Here is a 17,170-nt window from a genome sequence, read left to right as displayed (position 1 = left end):
CCCAGTGCAAAATCATGAGATCACTACTTTCTTTGAAATTAATCTCCTAACTCCTTAAATTTGGCTTGGTAATATAATCCCAGCAAAGTGGCTTCTCTTTCTTCCTCAGTTCTATTCAATTGGCTATCTTCCTGCATAAAAGTTATGATGTTCCCTGCCTAACCTGCTCAATTTCTGTTCCCAGAAATGTTCAGCTGTCAGTCCTGGCCTCCTTTTCTGTTTCTGTGAGTGCAATAACATCATATTTCCATGTGCTAATGAATGCTCTCAATTTACCAGTCTTACAAGTAGCAGCATTGTTTGCCGTGTTGATGCTCCATTGTGTGGCACGGAGATTTAAGAACAGGCAAGAGGCTGGTAAGGAATGGATAATGCTCTTAAAGAGAAACTGCAGAAGGTTTCGGAATTAAGTTGGTTAAAAGAAAACACTTTAGTAAAAGGAAAAGCTGATAAATTTTAAACTTTGGCGTGTGGCAATGAAGCAGATTTTCACATGCTTGTGGAGGGAAAACTGTTGTGAGTGAGGAAACCGATTTGGTAGGTCTCAAAGGCAAGGAGTCTGAACACAGTTTTGATGTAGGGAAGGATTTTATTTACAGAAGGCAACTGATGCAGAGCATCACACACAACTGGTGCATACAATGATCAGGGGAACATCACTATGATGCCCCACCCCCCCCCCCACCCCCCTCAACTCAGTGCAGGCGAGGCATGGCTCTGTGCTCCCAATTAAATGCTCCCAACCCTTTTAACAGTGCGCATTCTACCAACAGTTTCTCCAGCACCCTTCTATATTTCTAGGCCTGGAGTGAAGCAGGGTGGTCCCAAGCTGGTAAAGAGGGAGAACAAAGAGCACGTGGCACCTTTATAGTGACTGGAGGGACAAGCCCACATTATTTACTGGGGGCCAATAGCTCAGTGGCAGGAGGGTTAATCTAATTACAACAGCCCATGGCCCAAGGCCAAGTACAGGCAGGCTGGAGAGTGCAGTCCAGGTAATTTACATGTGACCAACAGCAAGGTGTGCACTAATGGGTGAGGCGGAACCCAACCTTGATTGGCAGCTGGAAGGGGGCAGTGCTGACACATGACAGCCACAACCCTTCCCAATACAGGGACTCACATTTTTTAAGTATTACCTTAAACCAGAAGTCTGCTCCCTCATAAATCTTAAATCATGACCTAACATTAAAGTACTTGAAAAGTAACCTCAAGCATTTTGGAACATCTCACTCACTCCAGAAGAGTACAGCACGGTACAAGCCCTTCAGCCCACGATGTTGTACCAATGCATGCCAGGCCCCCACCACTTTCTATGTAAAATTAAAATAAGCTTGACTCTGACGTGCCCCTCCAAAACGTTCTTCCATTCACCTGAAACGGATGCACTCTGGTATTTTCTCTTGGTGCTGGGTGTCTACCTTATGTAAACCATCATAATCTTAAATATGTCGATTAAGTCATCTTTCATCACTCCAAAGAGAAAACCTTACTTCATAAGACATATTCTTCAATCAGAGCAGCATCCTGGTAAATCCATATTTCACATTAACCACCCGATCAAGTTGCGGGCCAACCTTGATGAATCTATGGACCTGGCCCCCAAAATCGTTCTGTTCCTCCACACTCAAGGATCCTGCCATGACCCCTACTCCGCCTTCAAATTCGACCTTCCAAAATGCATCACTTCGTATTTATCTGGATTGAACCCCATCACTTCGTATTTATGTGAATTGAACTCTATCTGTCTCCTCTGCATCCTGCCTCTATCCTGGATGACCACCTTCTATTCTAACTGCAACACCTCCAACCTTTGTATCATCTACAGACTTGCTGACCCACTCCTCCACTTCTTAGTCCAAGTCATTTACAAAAATCACAAAGAGCAGCAGTCCCAGAACAGATCGATGCGGAATACTACTAGTTTCCAGGCAGAATCTGTTCCATCAACAGCTACCTTCTGCAGGCAAGCCAATTCTGAATCCAAGCAGCAAAAGTTCCATGGACTCCATTCCTCATGACTTGTTGAATGAGCCTACCATGGAGACCTTGATTAACACCTTACTAAAATCCTTGTACATCACATCCACTACCTTACCATCATCAATTTCTTTTGTCACCTCCTCAAAAAAACTCAGTTAGACGTGAGGCATGACCTACGTCTCTCAAAGCCATGTTGATTATCCTTGAGAAGGATAAATCTTTTTGCTCGTAAATCCAGACCCCAATGTTGGATTCTTCCCAAGATTTTTCCTCTTGCCTTTCTTAAACCAGGATTAGATTTGCCATATCCAATCCTCTGGTACCTCCTCTGTGGCCTGGAGGACACAAAGATCATTGCCAAAGCCCCAGCAATCTCCTCCCTCATTTCCTGTAATCTGTGGTATAATTCTTATACTGTGCACAGAATTTAGCATCTATGAAGTTCACCAGGCTTTGGTGCTTGAAAGGTAATTGGTTACCCCTCAGGAAGGCTCTTGTCAGTTTTCAGAGAGATTCGTTGTTCCAGGACACAGCCACGTCAGTGTCTTGTCGAAAAAAACTTTCCCCATCAGGGTTTTCCAGATGATAACCTCTTTCTTTCAGGTCACCACATAGTTCCTTTTTGTTTCTCTTATTTCAAGTGAAACATTAGTCAACCAGTCCTCTCCTCTTGTATGAACCACAAGGGCTTTGACCAGGTTGAACTAAGCACTTCCATCTTCCAAATGGGGTTTTTCCACAAGCTTGCCAGCTTGTCTTTTTGCAGTCCCAGCTGTCGCTGCTGACTGTAAAATTACTGAATTGATCTCTCTCTCATTCTCCCAGAGAAAAGCCTGTTCAACTCTCTTTGCTTGCAAAAAACACATGGCCCTTTTAGAACAGCAAGCTGCACTCCCATACAGCCTGTGGCTCCAAACTACTCCTCTGATCTCTTTCATCTGTTGCTTTTCAAAACAGAAATACATTAGTGAAGTCTCTTGGGCACTCCCCAAAGTTTTTGCAAAGGCCCCCAGGAGCCGCCCTGTCTGACTTGAGTAGACCTGCAGTATTTTAAATTAGATCTGTTTTGAAGTGTTTGTATGCGACCTACACTTTTTAAAAAAAAAAAACCTGTCCTAATTTATCTCCCAAAAACATATCTATATACAATACAAACACAACTGATCCATGCTCAAAGTTCATCACCCTTATTCTTAATACCTCTCACATAAAGGACACACATTTCAACATATCCACTGCCTGTCCTTCCTCACCATTTCACAACATGTAGCATCTACCTTTTTATCAACTGCTCCATCATCTGACCTAACACTCTGGGTCCTAACCCCCTGCCCAAATGCTCCAGCAGATCTGCCCACAAGGATATTGGTCCCTCTCCAGTTTGGGTTCAGCTTGTCCCTTATGTACAGGTCATACCTTCTCTACTGGAATCCCAGTGTTCAACGAATCTGAACCCTTGCACCAATTCTCAGGCCACGCATTCATCTGCCGCAGCTTTCTATTCTTGCCCTCACTAGTGCATGGCACCAGAGATTACCACCCTTGCTGTCCTGCTCTTTAGCTTCCTTCCTAGCTCCATATGTTCACTCTTCTGGACCTCATCCCTTCTCCTGTCTTTGTCATTGGTACCACTTAGTACCTTCATCATTGTTCCATTCCATGGGTCATTCTTTTTTCCCTTTTTTCCAGTTAGCCAGTGACTACGGAATTAAGTTCATGGAAACAAGTGCAAAAGCAAATATAAATGTGGAGAATGTAAGTATAAATTGTTTTCTGATATTCTCTATCCCTTGTGTTTTCTGCTGTTAATTGAAAACCACTTAACATTGGTACAATACAGGTCAGGCCCTTTGGCCCATCATGACTTGGATGAACATATTACCTGAATTACTAAATGTCTTCTGCTTACATGTGGTCCATATCCTTCCACTCACTGTGTCTATCGAGAAGCATCTTAAACTCTACTATGGTATCTACTTCCACCTCGACTCTTGGCAGCGCACATCTTTCTGCATTCTTTAAAGAAAACTTGCCCCTTTAAACTCCTCCATTCCCCCACTTTAAACACATCATCTGGTATGTGACATTTTTAACCTGGGGAAAGATTCTGACTTTTTACCCTATCTACACCTTGCATAATTGTGTAAACTTTATCAAGTCTTCCGTCAGCCTCTGATGCTGAAAGCAAACCAAGGTAGTTGAACCTCTCCTTGTAGTCACACCATTTGATCTTTGCAGCATCCTGGTAAATCTCTTAGAATATTACTGCGCCATACAGGCTCTTTGGCCCACAATGTTGTGCTGACCGATACAAACCTACTCAAAAAATGTATCCTTTCCTACTACCTCACACCCATAACCCTCTATTTTTCTTGCATCCATACACCTGTCTGAGAGTCTGTTGATGTCCTCATTATTACCAACCTCCTCCACCACCCCTAGCAATTTATTCTAGGCATCTACCAATCTTGTGGTTTTTTTTAAAAAAACCTTACCCCTGACGTCTCCCCTAAACTTTCCCTTCACCTTGTACATGTGTCCTCTGGTGTCTGCTACTCTTGCCCAGGCAAAAAGGTGCTGGCTGTCCATAATCTTGTCTTTTTCTTTGGCTTGGCTTCGCGGACGAAGATTTATGGAGGGGGTAAAAAGTCCACGTCAGCTGCAGGCTCGTTTGTGGCTGACCAGTCCGATGCGGGACAGGCAGACACGATTGCAGCGGTTGCAAGGGAAAATTGGTTGGTTGGGGTTGGGTGTTGGGTTTTTCCTCCTTTGCCTTTTGTCAGTGAGGTGGGCTCTGCGGTCTTCTTCAAAGGAGGCTGCTGCCCGCCAAACTGTGAGGCGCCAAGATGCACGGTTTGAGGCGTTATCAGCCCACTGGCGGTGGTCAATGTGGCAGGCACCAAGAGATTTCTTTAGGCAGTCCTTGTACCTTTTCTTTGGTGCACCTCTGTCACGGTGGCCAGTGGAGAGCTCGCCATATAATACGATCTTGGGAAGGCGATGGTCCTCCATTCTGGAGACGTGACCCATCCAGCGCAGCTGGATCTTCAGCAGCGTGGACTCGATGCTGTCGACCTCTGCCATCTCGAGTACCTCGACGTTAGGGGTGTGAGCGCTCCAATGGATGTTGAGGATGGAGCGGAGACAACGCTGGTGGAAGCGTTCTAGGAGCCGTAGGTGGTGCCGGTAGAGGACCCATGATTCGGAGCCGAACAGGAGTGTGGGTATGACAACGGCTCTGTATACGCTTATCTTTGTGAGGTTTTTCAGTTGGTTGTTTTTCCAGACTCTTTTGTGTAGTCTTCCAAAGGCGCTATTTGCCTTGGCGAGTCTGTTGTCTATCTCATTGTCGATCCTTGCATCTGATGAAATGGTGCAGCCGAGATAGGTAAACTGGTTGACCGTTTTGAGTTTTGTGTGCCCGATGTAGACTTCTATTAAATCACATCTCGTGTTTCTTCACTTCAAAGAGAAAACCCCCAGCTCTCTTACCCTTGCCTCATAAGACTCGTTCTCCAATCCAGGCAACCTCCTGGTAAATTTCCTCTGCGCCCTCTCCAAAACCTCCACATCCTTCCTGTAATGAGGCGACCAGAAATGAAGACAATATTCCAAGTGTGGTCTAACCAGAGTTTTGTACGGTTGCAACGTTGCTTCACAATTCCCTCTCTTGTAGCATTGCCAAAGCCTTCCATCCTTCCTGCAATAGGGCAAGCCAGAATCGCACAGAATATCTTTGGCAGAGTAAACTCTGGCCCAGTAATTATTTAATTTACGAAATTCATTAACCTTACACCAGGTTTTTCAAATGGTGTTAAATTTAGATTGCTGTTGGTGTTAGACATGGACTCTATTTAAAGGAGCAACTGATTGAAACTAAAGTTGGGAGATAACCATATAACAATTACAGTACGGAAACAGGCCATCTTGGCCCTTCTAGTCCGCACCGATTGATGTGAAACTCCACTAGTTCCACCTACCTGCTTCCTGCCCATAACCCTCCTACCCCCTCAAATCCATGTACTCATCCAACCTCCTCTTAAATGACAAAACTGACCCTGTTGCAACCACCTTCTTCTGGAAAGTCGTTCCACTCAGCCACCCCTCTCTGAGTGAAGAAGCTTCCTCTCATGTTACTTCTAAAGCTTTGCCCCCTAACCCTTAACTCATGACCCCTTGCTCCATGATCTATAATTTTAAAAATACAGTGCCATTGTACCTCATGCAATCACAAAAATGTGCCACTAGCAGAAATGGGAGATGGCTGTGGCTTGCCCGTGGCTTGCCCCTTCCCCAGTACCACTACCTACTTTCATCTTCCTGCAAGTCTGGAATGAGTAGGCAGTTGACCTTTGTCTTGCATGTGCCTGGACAGTCAGTTGCTATCACCTTTATCTATGGTTACTTCCTTTCAGCTCAAACCTTTGCTTGGCACAGTAAAAAATAGCTTGTTTTACTTTTTTACCTCAGCCAGCTAGGCGTGTTTGTCCACCGCGTAGCAAGACGAGTGCTACTGAGTTGCTAACTGATCCTGTCTTTTCTTTTACCTCCATCCCCCTTCAACCAAATTACTCTCAAGTTGGGCACTGCAGGCTATTTCTGAACTGAAATAGCAGCAACTGACAGGCAGCTGCAGTGCGAGTTTGCAAGTCATCAGATGTGGCTGCTGTATTTAGGAATGATGGGGAGGAAGGTAAGGAAGTGGTGTGGAGGCTCCCTGGAGATGGTGATGCAAAGACAGCTGATGACCAGAGAATCAGAGGTCGGTGAAATTATTGGGATCAAACTGTTTAAGGCCACCAGAGAAGTATGGAGATTTTGAGGTTGATCAGGTGGATCTCAAAGGATTTTATCAAGTCACAGACATTCAGCGCACTAACAGGGTCTTCATACCACCCAGTTAATACTGGCCAGCAAGTGATACCACTTTACCTGAATTCCCATCAATAGCCCCGACTTTACTACTCGCCAATACTGGGTAATTCAGAGCCCATGCAGGCAGCAGCTGAGGTCAGGCCTGAATGCCAGTTGCTGTAGCTGTGAGCCACTGGCTCTCAGCTGCACCACTGAGCTCTCCGTGAGAGATCAGCGAAGAGGAATTGGGTGTAAGTGAGGAAAATGGGAGAAAGATTTCGAGCCCTGCTTTGCAAGGATGGAGATGAGAACTGTTCAGCGCACGAGGGTGGTGTTGAGTGGAAGTGAAAGAACAGTCTTGGGAAGTTCAAGTTTCCTGTCCTCCTCGTGAAACATTGATGCGGAGTCCTTCATTTAGTACCTTGGCCTTGGGCATCACGGTTGGCGTAGAAGTTAGTGCAATGCCTTTACAGAACCAGTGATTGGGACCAGGGTTCAAATCCCACACGATCTATAAGGAGTTTGTACGTTCTCCCCATGTCTTCATGGGTTTTCTTTGGGAGGTCCAGTTTCCTCCCACCGTTTGAAATGTACCTGGGATTGTAGGTTAATTGGGTGTAAATTGAGCAGACTCGTGGGCCAAAATGACCTGTAACCTTGCTCATTTCTAAATTTAAATATTTTTTAAAAATTCCTCTGATACCAAGCATAAATACCTCTTGTTCCTTCATTCCTATCATATATCCAATCATTTTAGTTCTCCCTTGATCCTGTTTGTTGAGGACATCTCATGTTCCCTTTTGGCCTTCCTAATACCCTGCTTGAGCTCTTTCCTCCAATATTTATATTCCTTACATGCACCTCATTTTACTTCCTGATTACATTCACAACCTTTCTCGTCATCCAAGGTTCTCTTACCTTTTCCATCAGGACTCCATGATGACCAGAGAATCAGAGGTCAGTCCTGGCCCAGGACTCTAATTAGTTGGTCCATAAAAAACTCCCAAATATCAATTGCGGGCTTGTCCAATAACACCTGCTTACAATTACAACCACCCGAGCTCATGCCTAATGGTCATAATTTGCCCACCCTAGTCAAGTACATTTCTACAAGGCTCACATTTTTCTTATCCTTAACTATCTTGAAACTTGATTTGCTCTCTTTCTGAATAGACAATTGACTATTCCAATGTTTACTGTTTCAGGCATTTTTCACACTTGCCAGAGATATAAAAACAAAAATTGACAAGAAGCTGGTGAGTATATTTTCCTTCCTGTTTTTCTCTTTACTGCATCAGTGATCCAAAAATATAAGTGCAGCAGACAGTGGAAGAAGCCTATGCCACACACACATATGAATGTGTGCTGTTAGGGAGACTGTGGGACTGCTGAGCTTCTCCAGCTCTTATGGATATTAACTGTTTTATTGGTTCACTGCACTCCAGGCAGACCTGTGGCAGAGATTCCCTCCCGGCAGGTCCAGGGCTGAGGGTCCTTCCCTCCTCCCAGCAGGCCAGGGGTCCCTCCCTCTTCCCCTCCCTCCCTCCTGGCAGGCCCGGGGCTGAGGGTCCCTCCACCTCCCGGCGGACCCAGGGCTGAGGGTCCTTTCCCACCCTCTTGAGAAGGCCATCTAACACTGGACTATCAAATCAAGTCCTCCAGGGATTGCAGTCTCAATGTAAGGTTTTGGGCTGATTGTACTTTTTTTTGGTATAATTTAAATTTAGACAGACAGAACGGTAACAGGCCATTTCGGCCCATGAGTCCATTCCACCCAATTTACACCCTATTAACCTACACCCCCGGTACGTTTTGAACAGTGGGAGGAAACCCAAGTGCCTGGGGGAAAACCTGCACGGACACTGGGGGAACATACAAATTCCTTACAGACATCACGGAATTCAAATACCTGTCCAGTCCCATTCGCTAGCACTGTGAAGGCATTGTGCTAACCGCTACATCAACCGTTGCTGCCCTATCTCGCACTGTTGCTGTTTGACCCTCGGAGTTCCTCCAGCAAATTAATTTTTTTGTTTCATATTCCATCGTCCACAATCTCTTGTGTGTCTCCCCCATGCACCAATGCCAACAATGGGCCAGGGCTGTGAAGGATTCATAAGGTGCCACAAAGAGTGGCATACAGCACAGCACATCTCATTCCTGATGTCCATATTGCTTATTTGTGCTGGTACACATGCCTGCATTTGGCCCTTTTCTTTCCAAACTTTCCCCATGGCTAATCCCTATCTCTTCCACTCCCTAGTGTAGAAAAGTTGCACCTTGGGTCCCTTTTAAACCTTTCCCTCTCGGCTTAAACCAAGGCCCTCTTGTTTTGGATTCCCCAACCTATGGAAAAGACTGTGATCATTCTTTATAGAGGTATTGGAGATTACAAACCCCACTGCGGTTTGGTGCTGATGGTCTGGTCTGGTTTAAGTTGGGCCATGTATTGCTCTGCAAATGAGGTTTCTGCGCGCTTGCCTTGAAGATCGAATTTGTTGAACTGATGAGATGTGGCATGACCTGCTGTGGATAAATCCCTTTTCCTTTTGTGCAGGAGGGCAACAGTCCGCAGGGTAGCAGCCAAGGGGTGCGGATCAGCTCGGAACAGAAGAAGAGCAGCTTCTTCCGTTGTCTCCTTCTGTGACCAACTCTGCCTTTGGACAAGTCCAAGCACTTGCTGACTTGAAGTGGAATGTGCGCAAACTGTACTTTTCCTGTACAGATGGACCCTTCCTTCGGACAAGCCCTGTTGTGCTGACAAAGACTTGCAGTGATCAAGCAGCTGAGGTTTTTGGCTTTTCGGACCTGTCCGACGATGATGATTACCTCAGTGGTGGATATGTCCACATTGGAATCTTCTGATGGGAATCCCACCATTTTATTGATTTCCAATCTATTGGGAAACAATTGTGTAGAATTCTAACAATCCTGCTTCCTGGTTTCCCTCTGCTTTCCTTGTTTGTTTCTTCCCTTCTCCCCACAGATCTTGTGGAGATGATTTCAATATTAGAGCCTTTTTTCTGTCCAGCAGCCCAGTGATCTCATTGTGCAATAAGGTACTACTGCTGATGTTGTTGCTCTGTGTGGGCTCCTCATGTGTTGCTGCTCTCTGCCAGTGGAGGAAGAGGTGCCCTGTGAGAAGGTCGAGTCAGTTTTCAGACCTTGACCAATGATCATCTGTCCCCGGTACTGAAAACCATTGAGGTGTTCCCTGTCCCACATCACAGCCTTGTTGCTTCTCTGCTCTTCAGTTTTTCAGTGATATGCAGTATGTTGGAAGTCCCTGACTTTATGTTGCAGCAGGTAGCCAGTGTCATTGTGGCTGTTGCGTCTCGAGCCAGTTAAATTGAGTGTAACCAGTGAACCACTGGACAAATACTGGATCTCAGATAATCTGCAATGCATTGTTTACTGTGGTGATGCCATACATCGCCACCACTCTATTTTTCCATGTTTGAGGCAAACAGTGAACAATGAACATCACCTTCCAAACAATAACTTGCTTGGGACCATGGTGTTTTGTCTGCACAGACTGCACCAATCATTGCAGGGTATGTATTTCCAGGACCATTGTGGAGGGAGAGAGAGAGAGAGAGAGAGGGAACATAGCAAAGAGATTGAGCCAAAGGGAAGCAGAGAGCATTGATGAGAGGAAGGGCTGGGAGAGTATAACAGATGAAACAACCCACTCCCCGCCACCATCCCAGCTGCTGATTGGAGCTGAGTGCATCAGTCGATTCATTTTTTTTCCATTGCCTTGTTTCCATCACTGTTGGCCTGATGGAATCTTGCTGAGCGATTTGGGGAGCACCACTCGAGTGGCGATGCGTAAAGCTACCGATTGGCACAGGTGCTGCCCATTGTGGTGGCATTTCCAGACCGGGGTCATTCCAAATACATCGGCTGCAGGTTAATGGATCAAAGGGTTCCCACGCAGTGGTCAGGTCATATTAATAATGTTCATACATAATACTGGAACCTGAGTATTGACAAAGTAAAATTCTCTCAGGGAGATGATTGCACTTTCAGTTGGAGCTGTCAACTTCATGATGTTTGAATGTGGAACATGAGACCTGTGATAAGGAATGTGTAAGGTGTCCCTAGTTTGTGCTGTAAATCCCCAAGCCTATCTCTGTTGTAACCATCACTGTCAATTAGCCAGTAAGTCATACCAGAACTTGTTGAATACACCATTGTTTTTGGCCTTTTTTACGTAGGGTAAAAACACAGAAGCTGTGAAACTGACTATTTTAGTTATCTTTTTAGTTTCCAGAATCTTGTCTAGAAAAAACAGTGAAGGCAACAGTTTATCTTCAGATCAACTTTCTAATGTCACCCTTCTCCGCTTCCTGTCTCACCCACCCCTCAACTAACATGGATCAAAGGGATGAGTGCATCCGTGTCAGATCTCGGAGACCAAAACAAAAAGGCATGGTGAAGGATAAGTGGGATGTTCAGAGTCCTTGAACAAAGTACTTGTTCTTCACTAATGAAAGTTGAAGACCTGCACTGTGGGTAGGTAGCACTTGTGGGACGATGGAGCAAAGGTGCCATGCACTGATAATACACCGTGGCTATATACAGTGATAACTGCCTCTCTATATACAGTACTTGGCAGCTTGGTTTAACCAGGACTGCATTTGGCCATACCAGAATATCCTATCCTTTGAAGTTTACTGAACATGCGTAGCTTAAGAAATTAAGACAGTAGCCCTCATGTCAAAAAGAGGCATCATTGTTCAAAAAACTGGCCTTGTGCAAATGACCTCACCAGAAGTTCCTGGCCAAGGCAAATAAACAGGCCAACCAGAAATAGACTGACATCAGGTTCTGTATTCCAAATCTTGATTAATGGAATCAGCTAGAACAACCTCGTGATTAATGTAAATCAGTACCATGCCATCATTCTCTTGGTCACTAATTGGTGAGCGGGGGGGCGATTACAGTGCTGCTACTGCCCAGTAATTTACAATTGAACCCCTTTTCTCATGACTGCATTCTTTGTCTGCACCCTAATCATTTCTCAGCCCTGTTTGGTGGCCATCAGTACCAGTGGTTTGGACCTCACCTGAAAGGAGAAGATTATTTATTCACTTATAGATGTGACCTGCAGTTTTCAGGCTGAAAACAGCCATTTTCTTTAGACCCCAGTTGAAAATATTTTTGTTGTTTTAAAAAAGGTTGGGTTTTTTTGTGCCCACACGCAATCCTGAAATCCTTCTGTTGATTACTTTGTGGCTGAAGTTTCCTTGTAACTTCGCTTATTCAAACAGGATGACTATGGCATTGGGTTAGTCATTACATTAACAATGGTCCATCCACTGTTGGTTGGCACTGTCACCTCCCCCCTGGACTGCAGTATAATCCAATCTCGATTATTGAAGTAGGCTTTAATTATGTTGAGAAGTAGACGTCTGTTTCAAGGGAGACGGTATGGAATTGTTTTGCTGACTGGCCTGAGCCTTGACTGCATGAGCAGGCTCTAATGATGTTTCACTCCATTTAAAGTCAGCAGTATCTATCAATATTTCAAAAGAAACAGGTCACCGTAAAGGAACTCATCTTGTCGGAGGAATTGTTCGAGTGTGTGACTCACTCCTCGTTGCTCGCAGTGGACCGTTGATCAGTAGCAGTGTCAACAGGCGCCTGCTTGTGGATGATACTGACCTAATGTACCCTTGTCAGCAGGCATCTCCCCCAGCGTTGCTCATTGTTACTTTTCTCTGCACTTTGAAAGCCACCATACTAGATGGAATAGTTTGCTGGGATGTCCACAACCAAGTGAATCGGGCAGATTTATTCCACCCATAAAGCAGTAATTGGTGTGAAATGGGCATTCTATTAAAACTGAGAGCCTAGCAATGGCAGGTACATTTGTTGCTAACGGAAGTGCTTCTATCAACTCAAATATCCATCGGAAACCTTTCCCTGACATCCCGGTATAATAGACGGCGTGGACCTGATGTGGTTCTGACAAGGAGTTGTTTAAACCTTTGGCATGTATAGATCGGTTGCTTCGGTATAACCTATCTTGACACTGGTGGGAGTGGGGTTCTGCTCTTTGCATTTACAGAGAACTGTTGTGTCCTGATGGTGACGCACTGACCATGCTTCTCTGATACCCTGGTGGAAGGGGAATGAGTCCTGTCAAGTGCACACAGTACGTAGACTGTGATTTTTTTCAAGTGCCCCGTCGTCAATTTAAACCATTTCCCGCTTTAACCGTATTGTATTAAGAATGCCAGTGATGTGTGAGGTAAATAGTTTGTCTCTATTTCAAACTCTTGTCCTCTATGTATCCTTCCAACGTGGTGTGCAAAAGCCTCCAGGATTCAGTTGGTTCAAAGGGATGGGGCTGCGTTGTTTCAGGTAGCCATGTAAATAGCTTTACTTTAAAAAAAAAAGGACCTACTTTATAATTGTTCTGTACTTGATAATGTTTCTGGATTCATAGACACAAGTGAGGTTTTGAAGAGATTAAAATGTGAGTCCTTTTAAAAAGCAAATTCTCTGATCTTGTCCTGTTAGTATTTTTGTGAATTTAAAGTTTTTATGACCTTGTATTAAAATCATGAAGAGACTGAACAAATTAGTGAATTGTTAGCTCCTTGTCAAGGATTGACTGTCTGACTGAGTTAATGATGCTTGAATTTCCATTGTCGGCCAGTATCACACCAGACAGCTCAGATTAAACACGCTGCTGAACTACCAGTATCATGTTGGATCTGCTGGGGGAGCCTGGTTATGAATATCAAAATCTAACTGAAACATTGAGCTTGAGGAGAGGGGATTGAGTCAACTTGTGGGATGGCAGCGGAGCTCTGCTCTTGGAGAAGGGGTGGGTTTGAGTGGGATATTACTGTGGCCCAGTGTAAGGCACTGTGGCTTGGGAAAGTGGAGGCTGCAGGGCTACACTGGGACAGAGGGTAATGCTGACCATTGCTGTTTAGTGGTTCTTGCAGCCGAGAAGGCTCTGAAGATTGTCCAAAGCAAGTACAGAACATGGGAAGTCAGGGAATCGTCCATGTCCTTGACGATAACTCCTGTGGGAAGCACCAACTCCCAGAGTTGCAGCTGGATGTACATTCTGAATGCAAGGGCATCATAGATCATGGCCTTGCTGAGGTTGACTCATCAAGGGTGAAGGTGGGAACAAGCTGGGTGACCTACTGGAGAGATCAAGAGATGTGGCTGATCTGATCATTGACTTAACTCCACCTACCTGCCTTTTTTTTAATGTAAAAATCCATCTAACTAAACTTTAAACGTGTTTAATCAAGTAGCCTCAACTGCTTTCCTGGGCAGAGAATTCCACAAATTCACTACTCTCTGGGAAAAACAGGTTTTCCTCATCTCCACCTTAAATGAGATGGAACTAATATCATTGTGGCAGGTTTAATTGAACTGTTTAAAGTGTAACAAGAAAGTCTGCATATGCTGTGATTGTAGTCAATACACAAAAGTGCTGGAGAAACTCAGAAGGTCCCCATTTCCATAGGAACCAAAGATAGACATTCTTCTTTGGCCTCCGTCGGTTGTGGTTGACCACGAGTACTGTGCTTCTGGTAGTCACCGTGGAGGGACCTCTGCAGGGCATAAGCCAGGGCAGAGTTGATATGGAGATCGGTCTGTTGCACATACAGGGACCCACCTCTCCTTGGTAATGACGGGTCTAAAGGAACAACAAAGGTCGATAGAGTTTGGTGCCAGTTGCGTCACAGGAGTTGTCGAGCCAGTGCTAAGTACAACAGTCAGCCGCCTTCAGGATTCAGACTCTGGATTTTCCCTCGGGGTGTGCCCGCAAAGCCTTTCCCATGAGTGGGTAGGGCCACAAAGCAGTGGAGTTTGAAATTGAAGGTTTCCCCTCTCCTTGATGAGGCCACGAAGGGGCCATGAGGGGCTTTGGCAATCAGGATTAAGGTGAATCCCCAAGGCATTCTACAAGTACATGAAGAACAAGGATGAGACGTGTGAGTGTAGGACCCATCAGGGGTCATAGTGGAAATGGGTGCATGGAGGTAGAGGAGGTCCTTAATACTTTGCTTTGGTATTCATTGAGGGACAAGATTCACAAGCATTTAGAGGGGTATAATCTGATTAGGGATAGTCAGCACAGCTTCGTCAGGGGAAGGTGACATTGCTAATCCAGTCTCACGAGCCTGATTGAATTCTTTGAGGATGTAACAAATGACATTGATGAAGGTAGAGCGGCGGATGCAGTGTATATGGATTTCAGTAAGGCATTGATAAGGTTCTCCATGCAAGGTTCATTAAGAAGGCATAGAATCCAAGGAGGTTTTGCTTTGTGGGAACAGAATTGGCTTGTCCACAATGATGAGTGTTGTATTGTTAAGAAGGCATGTGGTGTGTTAGCTTTCATTAACCATGGGATCAAGCTCAAGAGCTGTGAGGTAATGTTATTTATATAATTTGTAATTTAGATTTGTTCTTTCTCCATTACTGATCTAAATCAGTTTGAAATGCTGCTCCACAAATCTAGAATCTTCCATGGTTGTAACAAGTCATAGACAACGTTAAACCAGTTGATCTGGCATATCTGGACATTCAAAAGGCTTTTTATGAGGTCCAACACAAGAGAATGGGGTGCAAAATTGGAGAACATGGTGTTGGAGGTGATGTATTGACGTGGATGGAAAACGGGTGGCAGGCAGGGAGCGGAGAGTGGGAATGAAAATGTCCTTTTCAGCTTGGCAGACAGTTACTAGTGGGTGCCTCAAGGTTCAGTGCCGGGACCCCAGCTATTTACAATGTGTGCTGATGATGTGGACAAAGTAATTGAATGTGATGTGAGATTTGCACCTTACTAAACTGAGGGGGGAGGGTGGTGGGATGAGACGGTAGGGGCTGCAGGATGACCTGGACAGATTAGGAGAGTGGGCGTGTGATGTCCTGGGCTGTATCCACTGTCCTCTATCTTTTGCAGTGCTTTACGCTCAGGTTGGGGGGGGGGGGAGTAATTGGTGTCCCCATACCAGACTGTGATGCAGCCGGTCAGCACACCTTCCACCACACCTCTGTAGAAATTTGCCAGGGTTTCTGATGTCATACCAAACCTCCGCAAACTTCTGAGGAAGTAGAGGCACTGAAGTGATTTCTTCACGATGCCATTAGTGTGTTAGGGCCAGGAAAGATTATCCAAGATAGTGACGCCCAAGAACGAAGACATAAGATTCTGACAGGACCAGACAGGAAGAATGTTCTGGATGTTGGGGAAGTCCAGAACAAGGGATCACAATCTCAGGAAGAGGGGAACCCATTTGGAACTGAGGTGAGGAGAAACTACTCCCAGCCACAGAACGTTGTGGAGGGTAGTTCGTTAACGATATTCAGAAGGGAGTTCAATGTGGCTGTTCTTGCCAAAGGGATCAAGTGGTGTGGAGAGAAAGCAGGAATAGGGTACTGAGGTCACATGATCAGCTGTGGTCAAATTGAATGGTGAGACAGGCTTGAAGGGCTGAATGGCCTTCTGCTCCTATTTTCTATGAATCTTGGAAACCTATTTGTTTTGAGTCATCCACTGTAGACTGGATTCAGAGCAAATAAAGGTTTGTAACATCACTGATACCACAGCTTATAAAGAATACACCCACTCGTTTCTTTCATCCACCGTGAAGTCGACTTTCTTTTTATTCTTCACTAGACACAACATTGCGTCCTCCCAGACACCACCCAGCTAAACTCCTCTGCCTTTCTCATTGGCTCACCGCCACACGGGTGATCCTGACTATTACCCCCCCCCCCCCACTCCCTGCGTCTCACATCGCTTACGTCATCAGAGGGTGCCTGAACCACTCCCGAGGAAGGGTAGTGGTGAAGTGAGTGGATTCTGTGACTGCAGGTCTGTGATCATTGGTGCTCCACCAGCATCGGAGCTGGGACCTCTGTTGTTTATGATATATATGGATGATCCAGGGAAAAATATTGGGGAACTGACTAGCAAGTTTGTAGATGACAGAATTGGCAGAGTTGTGGATGGTGAGGAAGGCTGTTGAGAGCGAGAGAGAGAGAGAGACCAGGACGTGGATCGGTAGGCAGGGAAATGGCAGGTGGAGTTGAATCCTGAAAAGTGAGAGGTGTTTCACTTTGGGAGGTCAAATGTAAGGGGGAAGGGTTGCAGTAAATGACAAGACCCTTGAGAATGCATGTACGGGGGGGGGTTCTTGCAGAGCAAGTCCTCAGCTCCCTGAAAGTGGCCACATAAGTAGAGAGGGTGGTAAAGAAGGCTTGCCTTCATCAGTTGGAGTGTGGAGTACCAACGTCAGGTGGTTCTGTTGCTGCTGTATAAAACTCTGAGGCCACATTTCTTTTA

The 17,170-nt window shown here is 45.3% G+C and overlaps 1 protein-coding gene across 1 annotated transcript in view; it reads left to right on the top strand.

Moving 5' to 3' along the window:
- Window positions 1–13,429, top strand: part of LOC138758872 (ras-related protein Rab-8A) — a 32,659-nt gene extending 19,230 nt beyond the window's left edge. Inside the window, exons 4-6 of the mRNA XM_069928381.1 lie at window positions 3,673–3,738; window positions 8,043–8,093; window positions 9,395–13,429. Of these exons, the coding sequence (XP_069784482.1) occupies window positions 3,673–3,738; window positions 8,043–8,093; window positions 9,395–9,484 (207 nt within the window). The 3' untranslated portion in view covers window positions 9,485–13,429. The remainder of the gene's footprint in view (window positions 1–3,672; window positions 3,739–8,042; window positions 8,094–9,394) is intronic.
- Window positions 13,430–17,170: the final 3,741 nt, after the last annotated feature.

Source organism: Narcine bancroftii, chromosome 3 (genome assembly GCF_036971445.1).
Source record: "Narcine bancroftii isolate sNarBan1 chromosome 3, sNarBan1.hap1, whole genome shotgun sequence".
NCBI lineage: Eukaryota > Metazoa > Chordata > Chondrichthyes > Torpediniformes > Narcinidae > Narcine > Narcine bancroftii.
Note: the sequence above shows the minus strand (reverse complement) of the source record. Positions and strands in the feature narration are given on the sequence as shown.